General features: G+C 43.0%; 1 protein-coding gene across 1 annotated transcript in view; it reads right to left on the bottom strand.

The window, feature by feature from the left end:
- TRAPPC12 (trafficking protein particle complex subunit 12) overlaps window positions 1-18594 on the bottom strand; it is a 98630-nt gene extending 80036 nt beyond the window's left edge. The window contains exons 1-2 of the mRNA XM_004436440.2: window positions 18466-18594; window positions 8953-10188 (exon numbers count right to left, since the gene is read on the bottom strand). Coding sequence (XP_004436497.1) covers window positions 8953-10182 — 1230 coding nt within the window. The 5' untranslated portion in view covers window positions 10183-10188; window positions 18466-18594. The remainder of the gene's footprint in view (window positions 1-8952; window positions 10189-18465) is intronic.
- Window positions 18595-19497: the final 903 nt, after the last annotated feature.

Raw genomic sequence — 19497 nt, forward strand, 5'->3', positions numbered from 1 at the left:
TCTTCCTTTCCAATTTGGATCCCTTTTATTTCTTTTTCTTGCCTGATTGCTCTGGCTATGACTTCCAATACTACATTAAATAAGAGTGGGCAAAGTGGGCATCCTTGTTTGGTTTCTGGTCTTAGAGGGGATAGCTTTCAGTTTTTCTCCATTGAGAATGATATTAGCTGTGGGTTTGTCATATATGTCCTTTATTACGTTGAGGTACTTTCCTTTTATACCCATTTTATTCAGAGTTTTTTATCATAAATGGATGCTGTATCTTGTCAAATGCTTTCTCTGCATCTATTGAGATGATCATGTGGCTTTTATTCTTCATTTTGTTAATGTGGTGTATCATGCTGTTTGATTTGTGGATGTTCAACCATCCCTGCATCCCTGGAACAAATCCCACTTGATCATGGTGTATGATCTTTTTAATGTACTGTTGTATTCGGTTTGCCAATATTTTCTTGAGGACTTTGGCATCCATGTTCATCAGTGATATTGGCCTATAATTTTATTATTTTGTATTGTCCTTGTGTGTTCTTGGTATCAGGCTGATGTTGGCCTCACAGAATCAGTTAGGAAGCTTCCACTCTTCAATTTTTTGGAAGAGTTTGAGAAGGATAAGTATTAAGCCTTTTTGGAATGTTTGGTAGAATTCACCAGGGAAGCCATCTAGTCCTGGACTTTTATGTTTTTTTTTGGGGGGGGGGTTGATTACTGTTTTGATCTCCTTACTGGCGATTTGTCTATTAAGATTCTATATTTCTTCTTGATTCTGTTTTGGAAGGTTGTATGATTCTAAGAATTTAACCATTTCTTCTAGATTATCCAATTTGTTGGTGTATAGCTTTTTGTAGTACTCTCTTTCAATCTTTTGTATTTCTGAGTTGTCTGTTGTAATTTCTCCTCTTTCATTTCTGATTTATTTGAGCCTTCTCTCTTTTTTTCTTGGTGAGTCTAGTTAAAGGTTTGTCAATTTTGTTTATCTCATCAAAGAACCAGTTCTTCATTTTGCTGATGTTTTCTATTATTTTTTTCATCTCTATTTCATTCATTTCTGCTCTGATTTTTATTATTTCCTTCCTTCTACTAATTTTGGGCTTTGTTCTTCTTTTTCCAGTTTCTTTAGATGCTGTTAGATTGTTTATTTCAGATTTTTCCTGTTTGTTGAGGTTGGCATTAATTGCTCTAAACTTCCCGCTTAGAAGGCCTTTTGCTGTATCCCATAAAATTTGGCATGTCGTATTTTCATTTTCATTTGTCTCCAGATATTTTTTGATTTCTCCTTTGATTTCTTCGTTGACCCAATCGTTGTTCAGTAGCATTTTGTTTAATCTCCACTATTTGTGGCTTTTCCAATTTTTCTTCTTATAGCTGATTTCTAGTTTCACACTGCTGTGGTCAAAAAAGATACTAGGTATTATTTCAATCTTCTTTAATTTATTGAGACTTGTTTTGTGGCCTAATATGTGACCTACCCTGAAGAATGTTCCATGTGCATTCGAAAAGAATGTACAATCTGCGGTTTTTGGATGGAACGTTCTGTATATATCTGCTAAGTCTGTCTGCTCTAATGTGTCATTTAAGGCCAAGTGTTCCTTGTTGGTCTTCTGTTTGGATGATCTATTCATTGCTGTAAGTGGAGTGTTAAAGTTCCCTACTGTTATTGTGTTACTGTATATTTCATCTCCTATGTCTGTTAATAATTCCTTTATATATTTAGGTGCTCCTATGTTGGGTGCATAGATATTTACAAGTGTTAGATCCTTTTGTTTGATCGTTCCCTTTATCATTATGTAGTACCCTTCTTTGTCTCGTTAAAGTTTTTGTTTTAAAGTCTACTTTGTCTGATATAAGTATTGCTACCCCAGCTTTCTTTTCATTGCCATTTGGATGGAGTATCTTTTTCCATCCCTTCACTTTCAGTTTGTGTATGTCTTTAGGTCTGACGTGTGTCTCTTGTATGCAGCATATATATGGGTCTTGTTTTTTATCCAATCAGCCACCCTATATCTTTTAATTGGAACATTGAGGCTATTGACATTTAAAGTAGCTACTGATAAGTATGTACTTATTGCCATTTTGTTACCTTTTTTCCTGGCTGTTTTAGTAGCTCCTTTCTGTTCTTTTCTTCTTCTCTTGCTCTCTTCCCTTCAGGGTTGATGGCTTTCTTTAGTATTATGTTTGGGTTCCCTCCTCTTAATTTTTTGTGTATTCATTATAGGTTTCTCGTTTGTGATTACCATGAGGTTCATATATAATAACCTACATATATAGGAATCTATATTGAGTTGATGGTCTCTTAAGTTTGAGCTGTTGTTAAAAGCTCTACTCTTTTACACCCCTCCTCCCACATTTCATCTTTTTGATATGATATTTAACCTCTTTTTTGTGCATGTGTAACTGTTACTCTCTTATCATGGAAATAGATGATTTTAGTACTTCTGTCTTTTGACATCTCTATTAGGTTGATGATTGGTTGATCTGTTAAGTGGTTGATCTGCTATCTTTACTGTATATTTGCCTTTACCAGTGATTTTATTGGTGGTTGTTTTTTTTTTCTGATAATTTTCTTATTCTTGTTTGTGGTCTTTTCTTTTCCACTAAGTAACTCCCTTTAGCATTTCTTGTAAGGCTGGTTTATTGGTGATAAACTCCTTTAGTTTTTGCTTGTCTGGAAAACTCTATCTCTCCTTCCACTCTGAATGATAACCTGCTGGGTGGAGTATCCTTGGCTGTAGGTTTTTTCCTTTCAGCTCTTTAAATATATTGTGCTACTCCCTTCTAGCCTGTAAGGGTTCTGCTGAGAAGCCAGCTGACAGCCTTATGGGTTCCTTTGTATGTAACTTGTTGCATTTCTCTTGCACCTTTTAGGATTCTTTAACTCTTCACATTTTAATTATGATGTGTCTTGGTGTGGGCCTCTTTGGGTTCATCATTTTTGGTGCCCTCTGTGCTTCCTGTACCTGGATGTCTCTTTCCTTCCTTAGGTTAGGAAAGTTTTCAGCTATTATTTCTTCGAATAGATTCTCTACCCCTTTTTCTCCCTCATCTTCTTCCGGGACACATATAATATGGATGTTAGTGTGCTTGATGTTGTCCCAGAGGTCCCTTAGACTGTCCTTGTTCTTTTTAATTCTTTCGTCTTTTATCTGTTCTGCTTGCGTGATTTTCTCTAGTCTTTTGTCCAGCTCACTCATCCGTTCTTCTATATCATCTACTCTGCTACTGAGTCCCTCTAGTGAATTTTTTATTTCCATTATTGTATTCTTCATTTCTGATTGGTTCTTTTTATATTTTCCAATTCTTTGTTGAAGTTCTCACTGACTTCACCCATTCGTCTCCCAAGATCACTGAGCATCCCTATGACTACTAGTTTGAACTCTTTATCAGGGTGATTGTTTATCTGTTTCGTTTAGCTCTTTTTCTGAGGATTTATCCTGTTTCTTTATTTAGAACATATTCCTTTGTCTCCTCATTTTTGCCTCTTTCTCTGTGATTATATCTATGTATTAGGTAAATCAGCTAAGTCTCCTGCTCTTGGAGAGGTGGCCTTATGCAAGAGTTGCTTATGAGGCCCAGCAGTGTGCTTCCCTCTCATCACCAGTTCCCAATGTTCCAGGAGTGACCCCTGTGTGGGCTACATGTGTCCTTCTGTTGTGCCAGGGTTGCTCTTGCTGCAAGTGCATGGGGAGGCTAGGCTGTTCCTCTGGCCAGCTGGTTGTAATGCTCAGCTGCATGCAGCTGCTATGGTCCCTTCAGTCACTTTATCAGCCGCGGGGAGCTCCAGCACAGTTGGCTGCAAGGTCTAATAGCACATTCCTGTTGCATTTTTTTTGTTAAGTGAGTAGGCCCCCATTGTGGTTGGTTGGTAGCCTCAGTTGTTTACAATTGCTGTAGGTCTCTGGCCTGCAAAGCTGTTGTCAGCTCCTTCAGGAATGCAGCTGGGTGGGGCCAGCCCCAGGCATGGCAACACACAACTGTTTCAGGCACTGGAAGGTGGAGCTGATCCCCTATATGAGTGTTTGAGGAGCACAAGCCTGCTGCAGCTGACAAGCCCCACCACCCACAGGGCCACACACCCTGTCAACACAGTCCTGCTCCGTATGCACGCCCCACCCACTGAAGCGGACCCACTCGCCCCGCCGCAGAGGCCCCACACACTCTGCCAATGCAGGCCCACCGCTGGTGTATGCTCTGCCCCACCCAATGAAGCGGACCCAGCTGCCCCACTGCAGAAGTCCCACACACTCCGCCCACGCAGGCCCACCCTTCGTGCAGGCCCTGCCCCAAAGAGGTGGACCCACTCGCCCCGCCACAGAGGCCCCACACACTCCACCCATGCAGGCCCACCCCTCGTGCATGCCCTGCCCCACAGAGGTGGACCCACTTGCCCCACCACAGAGGCCCCATATACTCCACCCATGCAGGCCCACCCCTCGTGCATGCCCTGCCCCACAGAGGTGGACCCACTTGCCCCACTGCAGAGGTTGCACACACCCTCCCTATGTGGGCCCACAAGTTGCCCGAGGGCTTGCTGTTGGGTAGGGCCAGTCCCTAGGGTGGGCTGCCTGTCCTGGCTGAGCTGGATTAAATTGGTGCTCTAGTGGGTGGGGCAGACCTCTGTGCTAAAAGGCCAGGGTCAGAAGTCCAGTGGCGTCTGCCAGCATCTGTGTCAGCACGCCTGCAGTAGGTCACAATAATGGCTGCCACCAATAATACCTCCCCCAGTCCCTGGGGAGGTGGTGCCAGCCTGGGGAGGTCTCAACTCTTGCCAAGATGTGCCCAGAGCCTATCAAGTGAGTCTTTTTCACCAAAGGACCGTGCACCTTTCTTACTGACGATTTTAGGTTGCTTTCCGAAATGGGTGAATTTGTGTGTGGGCCCTTTAAGAGCAGGCTTTTCTTGGGGCCGGCCCGGTGGCACAAGCGGTTAAGTGCACGCACTCCGCTGTGGTGGCCTGGGGTTCGCCAGTTCGGATCCCAGGCAAGCACCGATGCACTGCTTGGCAAGCCATGCTGTGGCGGCATCCCACATAAAGTGGAGGAAGATGGACATGGATGTTAGCCCAGGGCCAGTCTTCCTCAGCAAAAAGAGGAGGATTGGCAGATGTTAGCTTGGGCTGATCTCCTCACAAAACAAACAAAAAAAATGAGAAGGCTTTTCTTTCCCCTCATGTCCAATAGCTTTTCTGGGGGTATTCTCTGTTGTTGTTAATAGCCAGCAAAGCCAAATATTATGACACTCATCTTGGTTGTGTTGAGTCCCAAAGCTGCTCACCGTGGCAAAGCTCTCCTGCTCAGATCCCCCACTCCTCCACGGAAGGCTTCATACCTTAAGACTGCTCTTGGCCAAAGCACCATGGCTAAAATGTGACCTTTTCCTCTCCAGAAAGGGATTTCTGCCTCTTCCACCTCAATCAGCACTGTCCCTTGTTGCGGGGGTTCTTTTTATCCAGTTTTCAGTTCTCTGTCAGGGGTAATTGTTCCAAGAGTAGCTGTAAATTTGTTGTGTCCATGGGAGGTGGTGAGTTCAGAGACCTCCGACGCCACCACCTTCCCAGCATAGTGGAGGTTTTTGACACAAGGACTTGGAATGCCTAGGAGAGTGGTTTTAACACAGACTGTGTGGGCTTTCCTGATGGGACTCCTGTCAAATCCAAACTCCAGGAAGGGCAAGGGGAAGGAGAGAATTAGGGAAAGGGATGAGAAAGGGGTGTGCACAGATCCAGCCTCAAAGTCTGTATGTCAGGGTTCCAGATCCACCAGCGCAGGACAGAGTGTTCTGATGCCCGAGATAAGGCCCAATCCTATTACTTTTAGTCCTGAAGTTCTGCTGGTCGTATTTTATTTATTCCCTCCTCTCTCCCTTTCTCTCTCTCTCTAGTGAATAATCTTCATACAAACAAGTTTCCAACTTCCATTCTTTCCTGGTTCTGAAAATTTCTGAACTATCATTCCCAACAAACTTTTCATTTACTTCTTAAGAATGCAGGGATCTACAACTGCAATTAGTTGAAAATGCTGATGTTCTGCTTTTGATGCTACTGTAGTTGAGTGAAGCGTTACACATTCACCTTGAAGGTCTCTAACTTAACTTAAACTGCCATAAAAGTCATAAATTATTTCATAAAGAAATAATTTAAATTTTTTTCTAATTTTATTCCATGGGAAGAGAATTTTTAATTAGATACCAGTAGATGAGCAACTTGGAAAAATGTCAATGCAAGTGTTTTAGAAAGCTCATTTAGAAGGAATAACACTGGAACAGTGACAGGGGCACAGGCAGAAGCTTGTTAACAGGCAAATCCAAGAAATGGTTGGTTGACATCTTGAAAGTTTGCTGTGCAGAGAGTTGATAGAGACACTCTTCTTTGTTCTACCAATCTTAGGTCCTCTGGCAAATCAACACGATGTTTCCATTGAAGGCTAACCATGCAGTTTATCTTCTTTGTCATGGGAATGAACGTTTTTTGAAGGATTAACATACAAATGAAGAGACACGGGTCAGCACACAACTAGCATGTTTGTGAGATAGAAAGTCAAAGGTATTTTGGGAACTATTCTTAGTTCATATTTCAACCTACCATGAGGTTTCCAAAACAACCACTGTGAATTGCAAGAGAAATGGAAGACATTACCTAAGGACTTAAAGGAAACAAGAAGAAAAAACACTCTCTCCTGGTTGCCCTCTAGGTACGCATTCTGTCCATGCAATGGGCACACCCTCATCCTTGCTGACTCACACGATGCCCTACTCATCTCAGCCGCCTATGACTGGGGAGGTGAGCAACAGAGCTGTAAAGCCACAGTGGACCTGCCACAGGCCCATGCTCTCCATTTGCAGACAGGGCCTCCTTCTGTGATTCAATCTAGGTTAGCCTAGCACTTGTGCTCTTCAGCACTCCTATTTCTCAAGAATCACTGACATTTTTATCATAGGATACCACCCAGCCACTGCAGGGTACTGGGCATCTTTGGCCCCACCCACTAAGTGTCTTGTGCTCATCCAGCCCCTTTGGCAACCAAAGTGAAGCACCCTTAGAACCCCAGGTGCCAGCACCCTCTTGGGACCCAAGAGTTTAAGTCATTTCCATGGCAACCTTCAATTTTCCCCTGAGTTATAATCAGGGGGAAAGCAAACTCCACACAATAGTCTGGACAGGAAGTGCTAAAGGCCAGACCTTCTGAGGTTAAGGAACTTAACGGCAGAGTACAAAGACCCCAGGAAGGAAGGGAAGGTAGGAAATGTGAAGTGGAACACTAAGGTGGGTTGGGGTGCAGGAGATGGAGACAGCGTCAGGGAGGGTTGGGTAAGCATTGAGTGAAAACATAAACCAAATCCTAAACATCCAAGATCCCCTGAAGTCAGAGTCCAGGATTGCAATTCATTAAAAAGATCCTGCAAAGGTAAATTTATGTTTAGTATATTCCGCTTAAGAGGGTAGAGAAGGATGCCCAGAACGTCTGGCAAACAGTAAGCGTGTTTAGTAAATGAACACGCTAAGAGATTGCCATGTGAAGTACCTAAAATCTACAGGCTGACACTTCAGTTACCTAGAGAAATAACGAACCGACCTCACTTCTTTAGCATGTCACTTTTCTTTTTCTATAGAATTCAGCCCTCACAGGGCTCAGCAGTCTCTTGATCCAATGGACGGTCAATGACAATAGACATTCCATGCACTGGACATTCTGACCCGTCCACGTGTGTGCGGGGATGGGTGGATCCTTCCCCTAAGAGGGGCTGATGAAGACAGCAGGTCCTTCTTCAGTTCCAGGCGGACAGACACGGGCAGAACATGAGGCCAGCAGGCTGGCAAGAGTGTTGCCCCCCATGCACCGTGCCAGAGAAACTCTGATCCTACCTGCAACCTGGTGCAATGAACTACCACTGACATGCAAATGAATTCATTTATAGGTATGTATACATATATTTACAAAAATGTTTATCATATTATGCATGTTACATAACACTTTATACCTAGTTTTTCAAATTTGACAATAAAATATGAACCTCAATAAAAATTCTGCTATATCATCATTTTTAATACATAAATATTTGATTGTAAACAATGAGTCAAATGTATTCAACCAGACTCCTGATAACAAGCTTGGATTCTTTGCAGTTATAAACCACACACTGATGGACATCCCAAAAGTTGGGTATTTTTACACCAGTGAGATTATTTCCTTATAAAAAACTCCTAAGACTGGGATTTTTGGGTCAGAAGATATGCACATTTGGATGAGCATTTAAAAATTTTACTTAAAAAAGTTTGTACCAACTTATAGTCCTATCAGGGTTTCATGAGACAGGCTCTTTTCCCACACTCTAACAAGCATGGAATAACTATAAATAAAATGCCTCATTAGATAATGGAAAATGGAAATCATTTATCATCTTTGAAAAAGACTACTGAGATTGAACTTTTTTATATCATTATTTACTATATATAACACATGTATTTTTGCAATTTATTATTTTTGGGGGCTGTTCATATTTTTCTTAACGAATCTATAAAAACTTTCTACAGCAAGCATGTTATATGTAATGCAAATATATTCTCCAGATTTAAAAAAAGGAATGGGGGATTATCATTTGCGGGAGCTCAAATGTCACAAATAAACTGATGACACAAAGTTTAGAGCTACTTTGGAGAATTATGATGTAGTTATCTTACCTTACTGGTATTTCTGTCTTTATTTTACTGGTATTTATTTCTAAGACTCTGATTGTACCTTAAATACACTATGTTAGGGAAATCAACGGGGTTCCAAATTACCTAGTGGCATAATATCACAGAATGTGCTAATGAGAATCTTAAACTGCTGAAAAATAAGGATTTTTTAATCCTTAAAGGGTCTTATATATATATGTAAAAGATGTAGACCCAGAATTAGCTATTTCATAGAGAAGAACTCTGCTGGCAAACGTTTGCTTTAGAAACATTTCATATTTTACCTGGATGTTGTCGAACTTGAGGCCTGGCATGGTGAGGTTCTCCTTGTCTATGAACACTGTGCTGTACTGTTGTGTTGCTACTGAAATCAAGACATCCCTAGTCCCGTCCCCGGGAAGCCAGGCATCATTTCTTCGGTCCATCTCGCTCATGCTCAGGGCGGTGGCAAAGGGGTCCTCACTTCCCGCAAACACAGTTTGGATCTGTGAAAATGGTTTTGGAGACTGAGGAATTTCTACAGAAGCCATCGAAACACCGGATTCTGATCTTTCAATCCCTGGGGAGTAAGAAGGGTCAGCAGAACCCAGGGATTTTTGCCCCACCGGAGTAGCCACGGAAGACAGTTTTTCTGGAACTGAAGAGCCTGCATTGGGATTACTGACAGAAATGAAAGTGGAAGTTGTGAAGGAATCAAAGAAGTCTGAGGCCAAGGAATTAGTGTTGGTCGTATCTCCAAAAAATTTACTCAGGCTGGGGCTTGGCTGGACCATCTGAGGTGGGGTCTTGGCTGCCGCCTCACTTGTGCCAATGAAACTAGGAGATTTCACCATCTGAGACTCGAAGCCATCCCGCAGAAACAGGGGTGGCTGGGAGTGTGCGGGCTGGGCCTGGCTGAAGATGGTGCACACGGGTACCGGCTCGTCTTTGGGAGAAGACTGCCTGGAAGACAGCTCTGATGGCGGCCTCTCCGGGGGAGCGTCTTCGTCCCTGGGGCCCGAGTCCTCCGCACCTTCGTGTTCAGAGGCGGGCACGCCTCTTACTTCCTCTTGCTCTGGGTCTTCCTTCAACGATGCTCTGTCAGGGGTCATGTCGGAGATGTCTTTAGGCGTTTCCTCTCCATCACTTTCACTGCGGTTACTCAGACTGTCAGCTGCTCCTTTAGCTAAGATATTTTCCATGCTGTGATCAGTGCTGCCCTCTGGAGGTTCGGAGGCATCCTGCAAACAACCAAGGTCAGCCACGTCATCCTCACTATTATTAGGAGAGTCAGAAATGAGGACACTCTCCATCATGTGCTCATTAAGCTTATCTATGAAATTACTAGAATCTTCTGACATGGTCTCATTCTCTTCAGACTCAAACTCGTCTCCACCAAGATCAATGGTTTCTTCATGATAAAGAAGCTGCCCCTGTTCTTCCTGAGGCACCTGCTGAGTGATGCTCTCTGCTCGCCCCTCAGTGGGTGGGGACTCCTCAGGCATGCTCTGGTTAGCACCTGTAGCACTCTCCATGGTTACCTGAAACAAAGACAAATGTAAGTCTTTCATCAGCTTTCTATTAAGGTGAGTGTATCATATTAAATTTTTTTTAATTTATAAAAATGGTGAATACATGTCATTTTAAGGTAAGTACACGTCATTATACAGTTGCCCCGAAACCCATAGGATGCCCAACACCAAGAGTAAACCCTAATAGAGACTATGGATTTTGGGTGGTGATGATGTGTCAATGTAGGTTCATCAATTGTAACAAATGTGCCACTCTGGTGGGGGATGCTGATAATGGGAGAAACAGAGGCTATACAGGAAATCTCTGCACCTTCTGCTCAATTTTGCAGTGAACCTAAAACTGCTCTAAAAAATAAAAGTCTATTAAAAAATGTTTATTAGCTATATATTTAAATGGTTCAAAATTCAAAAGACTCCATTTCTCCAGCCATTTATTTATTATTGTGGTAAAGGACCCGTAGCATAAAATTTACCATCTTAATCATTTTTTTAGGTATTCTTTTTTTTTTTTGCAGGGAAAGAGTCACCCTGAGCTAACATCTGTTGCCAATCTTCCTCTTTTTTTTTTTATTTTCCTCCCCAAAGCTGCAGGGCATGGTTGTATATCCTAGTTGAAAGTCCTTCTAGTTCTTCTACATGAGCTGCTGCCACAGCACAGCTACTAACAGATGGGTGGCGTGGCTCCCTGCCCGGGAACTGAACCCAGGTCACTGAACCAGTGAGAACACGGAACTTTAACCACCAGGCCATCAGGGCTGGCTCCTTAATCATTTTTACGTATACAATTCAATGGTATTAAGTACATTCATATTGTTGTGCAAGCATCACCACCACCCATCTCCAGAACTCTTCTCATTCTGCAAAACTGAAACTGTACTCCTTAAACAACAACTCCCCATTCTCTTCTAACCCCCAGCCCCTGGCAACCATCATTCTACTTTATGACTCTATGAATTTGACTACTCTAGGTACCTCACATAAGAGGAATCACACAGTACCTGTCCTTTTGTGTCTGGCTTATTTCACTCAGAATAACATCCTCAAGTTTCATCCATGTTGTAGCATATGTCAGAATTTCCTTCTTTTTAAAGGCCGAATAGTATTTTATTGTATGTAGATACCACACTTGCTTATCCATTTATCTGTTGATTGACACTTGGGTTGCTTCCACGTTTTGGCTATTGCTAATACCGCTGCTATGAACACGGGTGAACAGCTATCTTTTTGAGACCCTGCTTTCAATTCTTTTGGGTGTATACCCAGAAGTGGGATTGCTCGATCATATAGTAATTCTATTTTTACTTTTTGAGGAACCACCCAAACTGTTTTCCATAGTAGTTGCACCATTTTACATTCCCACCAACAGGGGACAACGGTTCTAATTTTTCCACATCCTTGACGACACCTGTAATTTTCTGTCTTTTTGACAGTAGCTAGCCTGATAGGTGTGAAGTCTCCAGCCTTTTAAACCCTACGTACTCTTGAGGACTCAGCTGAGTCCCCTCCTTTTCATGAAGCCTTCCCAAGACACTTCAACCTGTAATAATCTCTTCATCTTCCCAGGAACTTGTAATGCTGTTTGCTTAATTCTGGGAACTTGAGACAGTGAGATGGCATGAGTAAAAGAAACAGTAAGAAAGTGAAGGCATGCTCACTGAGGCACACTGATGGCTGATGCTGATGACAAAGAACTAGATGACGCTTATTGGCACTTACTCTGGAGCTGGCATTGTTCTAAGTCTTTTCTTACTTATCCTCAGAACAAGCCTATGATATGGCTGCTATCACTTCCTTAACTCAGCAGATGAGGAAACAGAGGCTTAGAGACGCTATGTTGCTTGCTCAAAATCACACAGCTAGTAAGCTGAGAACTAGGACAGTCCCAGCTGAAATGCTGGGTTGATGCTGGCTGCTGGAAGCCACAGAATCAAACACGGAGTGTGAACTCTAAAAAATGTGTTTGCTCCTTTTCTTAAAGAACTTCTTCAAGCAAAAGTTACTGTATATAGTTCTACTCTCATAGTGAACAAATTCAAGTTAAGGAAGCTAAGACTATGATAAAAGATGAGGGTTTTTCCGGAAAAAACAATACCTTTTTGACCTTTAAAACCTATACTTAGCTGATCTCTGGATAACATTACTTTTTCCTCACTGTCAACACTTTTGTCACCTTAATCTAAATCAGCTGTCCTTCCCTTTTCTTAGCTTGGATCACCCTGAGATCCAAAATAAGACTATAAAGTAGATCATCAAGGTTCAACATTTTGGAGAAGTTTCTTTTCCAGCATAGTCAGTTACAAATTTCCCATTTATTACATATTCATCTAATAATTATTAGTTATAAATGAGTCAAAAATACAATGAAAAGGAACAAGAGCCTTTTTTCTGGCATTGTTTCACAGCGAGCCCAAGTGGAGGTGGCTCAGGAACATCAAAGAGTGGCCGCCCCATGTGTAAGGCCTTTCCCTGGGTCCTGCCCATGCAGGAAAGGGAGCCTGGGCGTGATGCCCATCAAATAAGCTTGACTTCATTTAACCTCTACAACAGCTGAATGAAACAGGTATTGACTTCCCTCCTCTACAGGTGAGGACATGAAGATCAGAGAAGGGACGAGATCATCTGAAGTCGCTGTTAGTAAATGACACGGCCGGGGCCCGAGGACTGATGTGTCCCGAGCCCCCAGCACAGACCTGGTTCCTAGGAGATGCCAGTAACTCCTGCTGATTCACTGTTGGTCCTGACCCCTTCTCAGAATAACAACAGTTCAGATTACAACTCCAGAAATTCCTAGACTACATCAATGGACAACTGTGGGATAACGTAGGATATAAGAAAATGTCCAATACGTACAATTACAGGAAAGGTAAAGAACATCAGAACTGGCGAAATCACGGAGAGTTTTCTTTGTATGTGGAGAAAAGTCTACTCTTAAAATAAGCAGAAATAGGGGCCGGCCCCATGGCTTAGCGGTTAAGTGCACGTGCTCCACTACCGGCGGCCCGGGTTCGGATCCCAGGCTAGGATCCCGGGTGTGCACAGACGCACCGCTTATCTGGCCACGCTGAGGCAGCATGCCACATACAGCAACTAGAAGGATGTGCAACTATGACATACAACTATCTTCTGGGGCTTTGGGGAGAAAAAGGGGGAAAAAAAAAAGGAGGAGGATTGACAATAGATGTTAGCTCAGGGCCGGTCTTCCATAGCAAAAAGAGGAGGATTGGCACGGATGTTAGCTCAGGGCTGATCTTCTTCACAAAAAAAAAAAAAAAATTCTTTAAAATAAGCAGAAATAGCTGCCAGTCGAGGTTAATTTGTGTGTATTACAAGAAGGATGGGCTCACAGAAAGACAGGCTAAAATGGGGGTACCTAGGAAAGACTATCCACAGATGCCCTTGAGCTACTTCCAGAAGACACTGGAATGAGAGAAGGTAATCACTGTGCAAGACCCACCCAGGATGAGAAGTGGATGGTTATAGCAAGAAACCACTGCTGTAGCAATACTTAAAGAAACCCAGGTGAAAATGATGATTTTTCTTTTTTTTTTTTTTGCCTATGAAATAGGCAAAGATTTTTAGAAGAGACAGTTTTTAGGAATTTGGGGGAAACATTTATTGATAGTGGGAATGTAACTTTTCTGCAGAACAGCTAGACAAAGGATAAACTCTCTGACACAGCAATTCTGTGCTTACCAACTTACCTAATACATATTTTTAAAGAATCATCTTCTGAAAGGAAAAAAGCTAAGTAAAGAGCAACATTCTTTCAAGTCAATGCTTGTGGTAACTACATTTTGATGGTCTTCAGAAATCTTGTTTCTAACCCAATTTAATTTAGAAAATAAATTTCTACGTTTTTCTAGTGATTAAGTTTACAAAGATGCTGCCCAATCCAGAGTAAAAATTATAGTTAATCTCAATTTCTGAATAGAAACTACATGTTTATTAAAAACTGCTGCCAAAGAACTGGATTGAAATGTCCTGCAAACCAGGAATGTTACTCACTGGGGGCTACTGAGTCTCAGACACCAAGGCAATGCAACATTACCCTGCTCTGGAGGAGCTCAAGTCAGGGAAGGACACAGAGAAGAAACTAAGTAATAGTAACACACTTACATAGAGGTAAGTAGAAATATAACACACCCAACTCTGGATGGAAAGTGGATGGAAAGCCACATGTAAGTTTTCTTACTTTGAGTAGAAGAGCTTAGCAAGTTCTTGTTACTTTCCCCCTTCTCTTCTAAAGGCACACTTTCTAGAAATAGTTTTTATTAAATATTGAGTGGATACAAACAATATTTATAACCTGTGGCTAAGACAATACACCCTAATACCTACTTCCCTCCTCTTTCAGAGGTAATATTCTGAAATTTGTCACACTCTTGTTTTTCTTTAATTTTCCACGTTTATTTCCTCAAACGACATTATATTTTTCAGTTTTTGAGTTATTCCCCTCCCACTTTTAACCTTGAGATTCAACCTTGTAAGTGGCGTGAAGCTAGATTTCACTCATCTTCGCTGTTCATGATGCTTTCTTGTGTGATGGTGCCAAAACATATTACCTACTCTACTGTTGATGGATCTTTGAGGTGTTTTTAAGTTTTTGGTACTCCAGCGCTCTTATGAACATTCTGGTACACATCTCCTGGTGTACAGGTGCAAATGTCTTCATGATACTATCAAAAGTGCGTGTGTGTGTGTGTATTGGGTCATAGAGAACACACCTCTTTATCTTTACTAGAGAATGCCAAGTTGCTTTACTAAGTGGACGTACAAATTTACACCCTTAGTAGCAATGGATAAATATTCTTGTTCAACACACTCACCTACACTTGATAGTGTCAGACTTCTTAATTGATCAAGAATATATAAAAAATTCCTAGAAATCAATAGGACAATAAATGCCCCAACAGAAAAAAGGACCAAAGATTTGAACAGGCTGAAAGGGATACACACTTCAACAGCCATACATCTTCACTGTTTCAGGATGATTCCATTTGATACCCACGGTTGCAGTAAAATGAAGCATCTCTTCACTCTCCAAAGAGTCCTGGTTGAGACAATAAACAGTCCCACTACCTATGTGTCATAGAGGAACTCCTGCACACTGGCAGCATAAGCTATGACTGTGAATGTTTATAAACAGCAAATCCAAACAACATACCCCCCTTCCAAAGACCAAAAAATAAAAAATCTGGAAACAACTATTGCCATAGACACAATAATAAATAAAAAAATAGGAGTACACTCAAAATTGGAATATTAAGCAGCAGTGAAAACGAATGAACTCATTCCATATCTAATGCATCAATATGTTTGACTCTCACAAATCCAATTTTTCACAAAGAACGAGTAGAAAAACAGTATGATTCTCTATTTTAAAGTTCAAAACATGTGAACTAAAGAATATATTGTTTTAGGAATACAAACCAAAAGCAAGGTGATAATAATACCCAATTCAGTTGGGGAGGGGTTTGGAAGTGATGGCAAGGAAAGGAGGTTTGATTGGGGAGGGAAGAGTTTCAAAGCTGCTGGCAACGGTCCACATCTTATGCTGGTGGGAGAAGACCTGGGTTGGGTTTGCACTTGATCTTTTTTCTTCCATGTATGTTACACGTAGTCTTTCCATATCTGCTCTTGATTTGTGTCTGACATAAATCTTTACTCCTCCTATTACTGGCTTAAGAATTTTTATTAAACCATAGATATGATTACAAGCTTACGTCACCATGTTATTGCACCAAGGGCACGATCTGCTTGCTGCGAGACAAAAGCCGATTGTCAAGAGGCAAGATGGTGGAAAAGAAAGGGCAGTTTATTACAGCTTGCTAGCAAGGGGGAAGATGGCCAACTAATGTCTCAAAGAACCATCTTAAGGGGGCACAAAATCTTATGGGCCAGTGAAGTTATAGGGGAGGGGGTTAGGAATGTTGACCTCCTGGTGTTACAGACTGGGAGTGCCACACCAGATTTTTCAGTTTTCAATGATGATGGCTATTAGCATAGGCTCTCTGTTCAGGGGTCATCACATTCGTAGGGAACTCAAAAGAACACAGTTATCATCTTATTGCAGCTGGGAGGTACACGCACAAGTAGGGGTGGTAAAATCTACAGAGCACTTAGATCTCCTGGAGGGTGCATATCCAGCTGGGTTACTTTGTCAGAGGTCATTCAAAGTTACAATAGGGTTTCTTTCCTACAATATGGCTTCCCTTACGTCAACCTTGTCTTCAGCAGGTTATCAACCATCAAAATGCTAGCAAAGAAATCTTACCTTCTCTTTGTCCAGGTGAGCGCTTTGCACAATGAGCTTAATTAATGTATTAAAATTTTTTTAAGTACTAACTTTAAGTGATTTAAATTCACTAAGAACAATTAAAACTATAGCTGTTCAGGTTCCCTTTCTGGACATAAGACTCTGGAATTATAAAACTTTTACCATATTGCAATAATGTAACACTATTTCCATGAAAGTACTATGCCATGCAGTGGAAATCTAATTAGCATATATTTATAAAAGAACACCTACTACAGATCAAGCATTTTACATGTATTAGCTTATTTAATCCTTGGGCCAACTTAGAAAGTATTACTACCTCCGCCATACAGGAGAGAAACCAAGTGACCTGCCCAAAGTCACAGTGCCAATACTTGCTCTTGACAGGATCCCAACACAGGTTTTTCTGCTCTGCTGTCCTTGTAGGTTGCTAGGACACATGATGATTCAGAGCAGCAGGGGAGGCAGAAAGAGCCTTGAATGCAGGCTCTGAGAAACTGCTTGAGTCTTAACTTCACTACTAAGCAACATCACCCTTGAAAAAATGACTTAATCTTTTAGTCTTGGTTTCCTCATCTGTAAAATGGGATAATGAGGATTAAATAATAACTGATGCGCAGGCACTGGTGAGGAAGATTGGCCCTGGGCTAACATCTGTGCCCATGTTCCTCTACTTTATATGTGGGATGCCTGCCACAGCATGGCTTCATAAACCTTGTGTAGGTCTGTGCCTGGGATCTGAACCTGTGAACCCCAAACCGCCAAAGCAGAGCACGTGAACTTAACCACTATGCCACCAGGCTGGCCCCACACAGGCACTTTTTAAACTGTGATGACCTGCACATATTTAAGCATAGTAATTACAAGCTTAATGATGAAGCAGAATGGTAACACGCAGTCTTGAAATGGTGAAGATCCTGGTAGAAATCACAGAATGTGAGGTCTGAATGAATAATACTGTGACCATATTATCCTATCTGCATGCCCCTCTCCCTCTACCATCCCATCACAGAGGGCCTGGCTCATTGCCTGCCACTCAATACTATCTTCTGAATTTATGAAAACAAGCAAGGAGTAAAGTATTTCAACGTAAAAGATATGGTGTCTACCCCAAAAAGGTAGAAACGGGAGCCCGCCAGCTGCCTGGTGGTTAAGTTCAGCACACTCTGCTTCCATGGCTGGGGTTGGGTTCCAGGCGTGGACCTACACCACTCCTGGGCAGCCATGCTGTGGCAGTGACCCACATACAAAACAGAGGAAGATGGGCACAGATGTTAGCTCTGGGCAAATCTTCCTCGGCAAAGAAAAAAAAAAAAGATAGAAACTGTATGTCCAAGGAAATGTTTCACTGGGGTTAAACTCTTTTGTGGTCGACAGTGAGACATATTTTAGAACACATGTTGAGCCTCATGCTTCTAATAAATATGTTTTCACTCTTCCCGTGTATATATACTCCAGCGATCAGTTCTGTCCTGCACATTGCTTTGTAAGGGATCAGGATGCGTAACAACAGCCAACATTTCCATAGGGACTTAAAGGCTTTTGCACAAACCATCGCCTTGTACAATACCGACAGTCTGGTCGGGCCGGTGGTGTGAACGTCTTTCTACATCAGCGTGAACTCAGAATAAAAGCGAAGGGGCTAGCTCAGGCCCAGCCGGTCACTGAGCGCCGGAGCCGGGGCCTGGACTGCAGACCCTCCTGTGCTGGTCTGCGCCCAGGCCGGTGACCACCGCGCGGGCGTGAGTCCGCCGACCGCCGCCCCGGGCAGGGCACACACAGAAGACCCCCTGCGGACCCGGCGGGACGCAGGTGTCGGGGCTCGGCCGGGAGGCCTGCCGGGCGGAGGCGCCACAGGAAGGGCCGCGAGGGGAGCGGCCCGAGGAGGAGCCCCCACCCCCGGGGAGAAGACCCCTGGGGTGGAGGCCCCGAGGGGCTGGGGCCGAGGCCGGCGGGGCCGCGGTTAGGGACGGCCCCCGCTTCCCTACAGCCCGGGCCCTGATCCTCACCTGCCACCAGCCCACTGGGGTTGGGGAAAGGGTCACTGCTGCCGTGACCAGAGTCCGCGGAGAAAGTAGAGGAAGCCGGCACAGAGAGACCCGACGCGGCGCCCCTCTGCGGCTTCTGCGCCTGTGCGCGCCCGTCCTCTGCGCGCCGACTCCCGCGCATGCCCAGTGCGGAGCCGGCTGCCAAGCGCGTTTCCGGTTCGTGCTGCGGTGGGCGGGGCCTGGGCGGGGCCTGGGCCGGGGATCTGTCCCCGTCCCTGGGAACCGAGAGGGAAGTTATTCTGACACCCAGAGGCTACAAACAAACCTGTGGCAGAGGGGCAAGTGGAAGGGGGACAGTTAGGCTCTTTTTATTCCTGGCCAAAGCACCCAAGAAATACTAATTTTTAGAGACTTTTCTCTGTGCCTATATGTACTTTCTGCTTTTCCTGCCATGCATCTGTAGTCTTTGTGTAATATTAGCATTAACGATAAAGACGGTAGTAATAATAAGATCAATAATAGGTGGGTGAGTTTAATCCAGAAGTATGAAGATCTGCCTTCTCTTAGCTCCGCAACTTAATCTCGGGCAAACGGAGCCGGTGAATAGGATGCTCATGTCAGTGCCTCTGCTTCCTAGATTTCCACTGTAATCACTGAAGTCTCCTCATTCCTCCAGCAGATATCCATCCAGCCTTAAATATGTGCCTGGCATGGCGCTAGGCGCTGGGATACAACTGAGCAAAACCAGACTTGACCATTCCTGTCTTCTTTTTTTTAATGATTTAAGAAATTTTATTTATCTTTGACAAAAATAGTATATATTTAAGGTGCATGATATGTTTTGATATATATACACATTTTGAAATGATTACCACAATCGAACTAATTAACATAACCATCACTCCACTCAGTTACCATTTTGTGTGTGTGTGTGTGTGTGGTGAGAACACTTGAGATCTACTCTGGCAAGTGTCAGGTACAGGGTAGTTATTATTAACTATAGTCACATGCTGTACCTTAGGTTTCCGGAACTTATTCATTTTATAATTGAAA

This window comes from Ceratotherium simum, chromosome 11 (genome assembly GCF_057802395.1).
Source record: "Ceratotherium simum simum isolate JZ-2026a chromosome 11, ASM5780239v1, whole genome shotgun sequence".
NCBI classification, from domain to species: domain Eukaryota; kingdom Metazoa; phylum Chordata; class Mammalia; order Perissodactyla; family Rhinocerotidae; genus Ceratotherium; species Ceratotherium simum.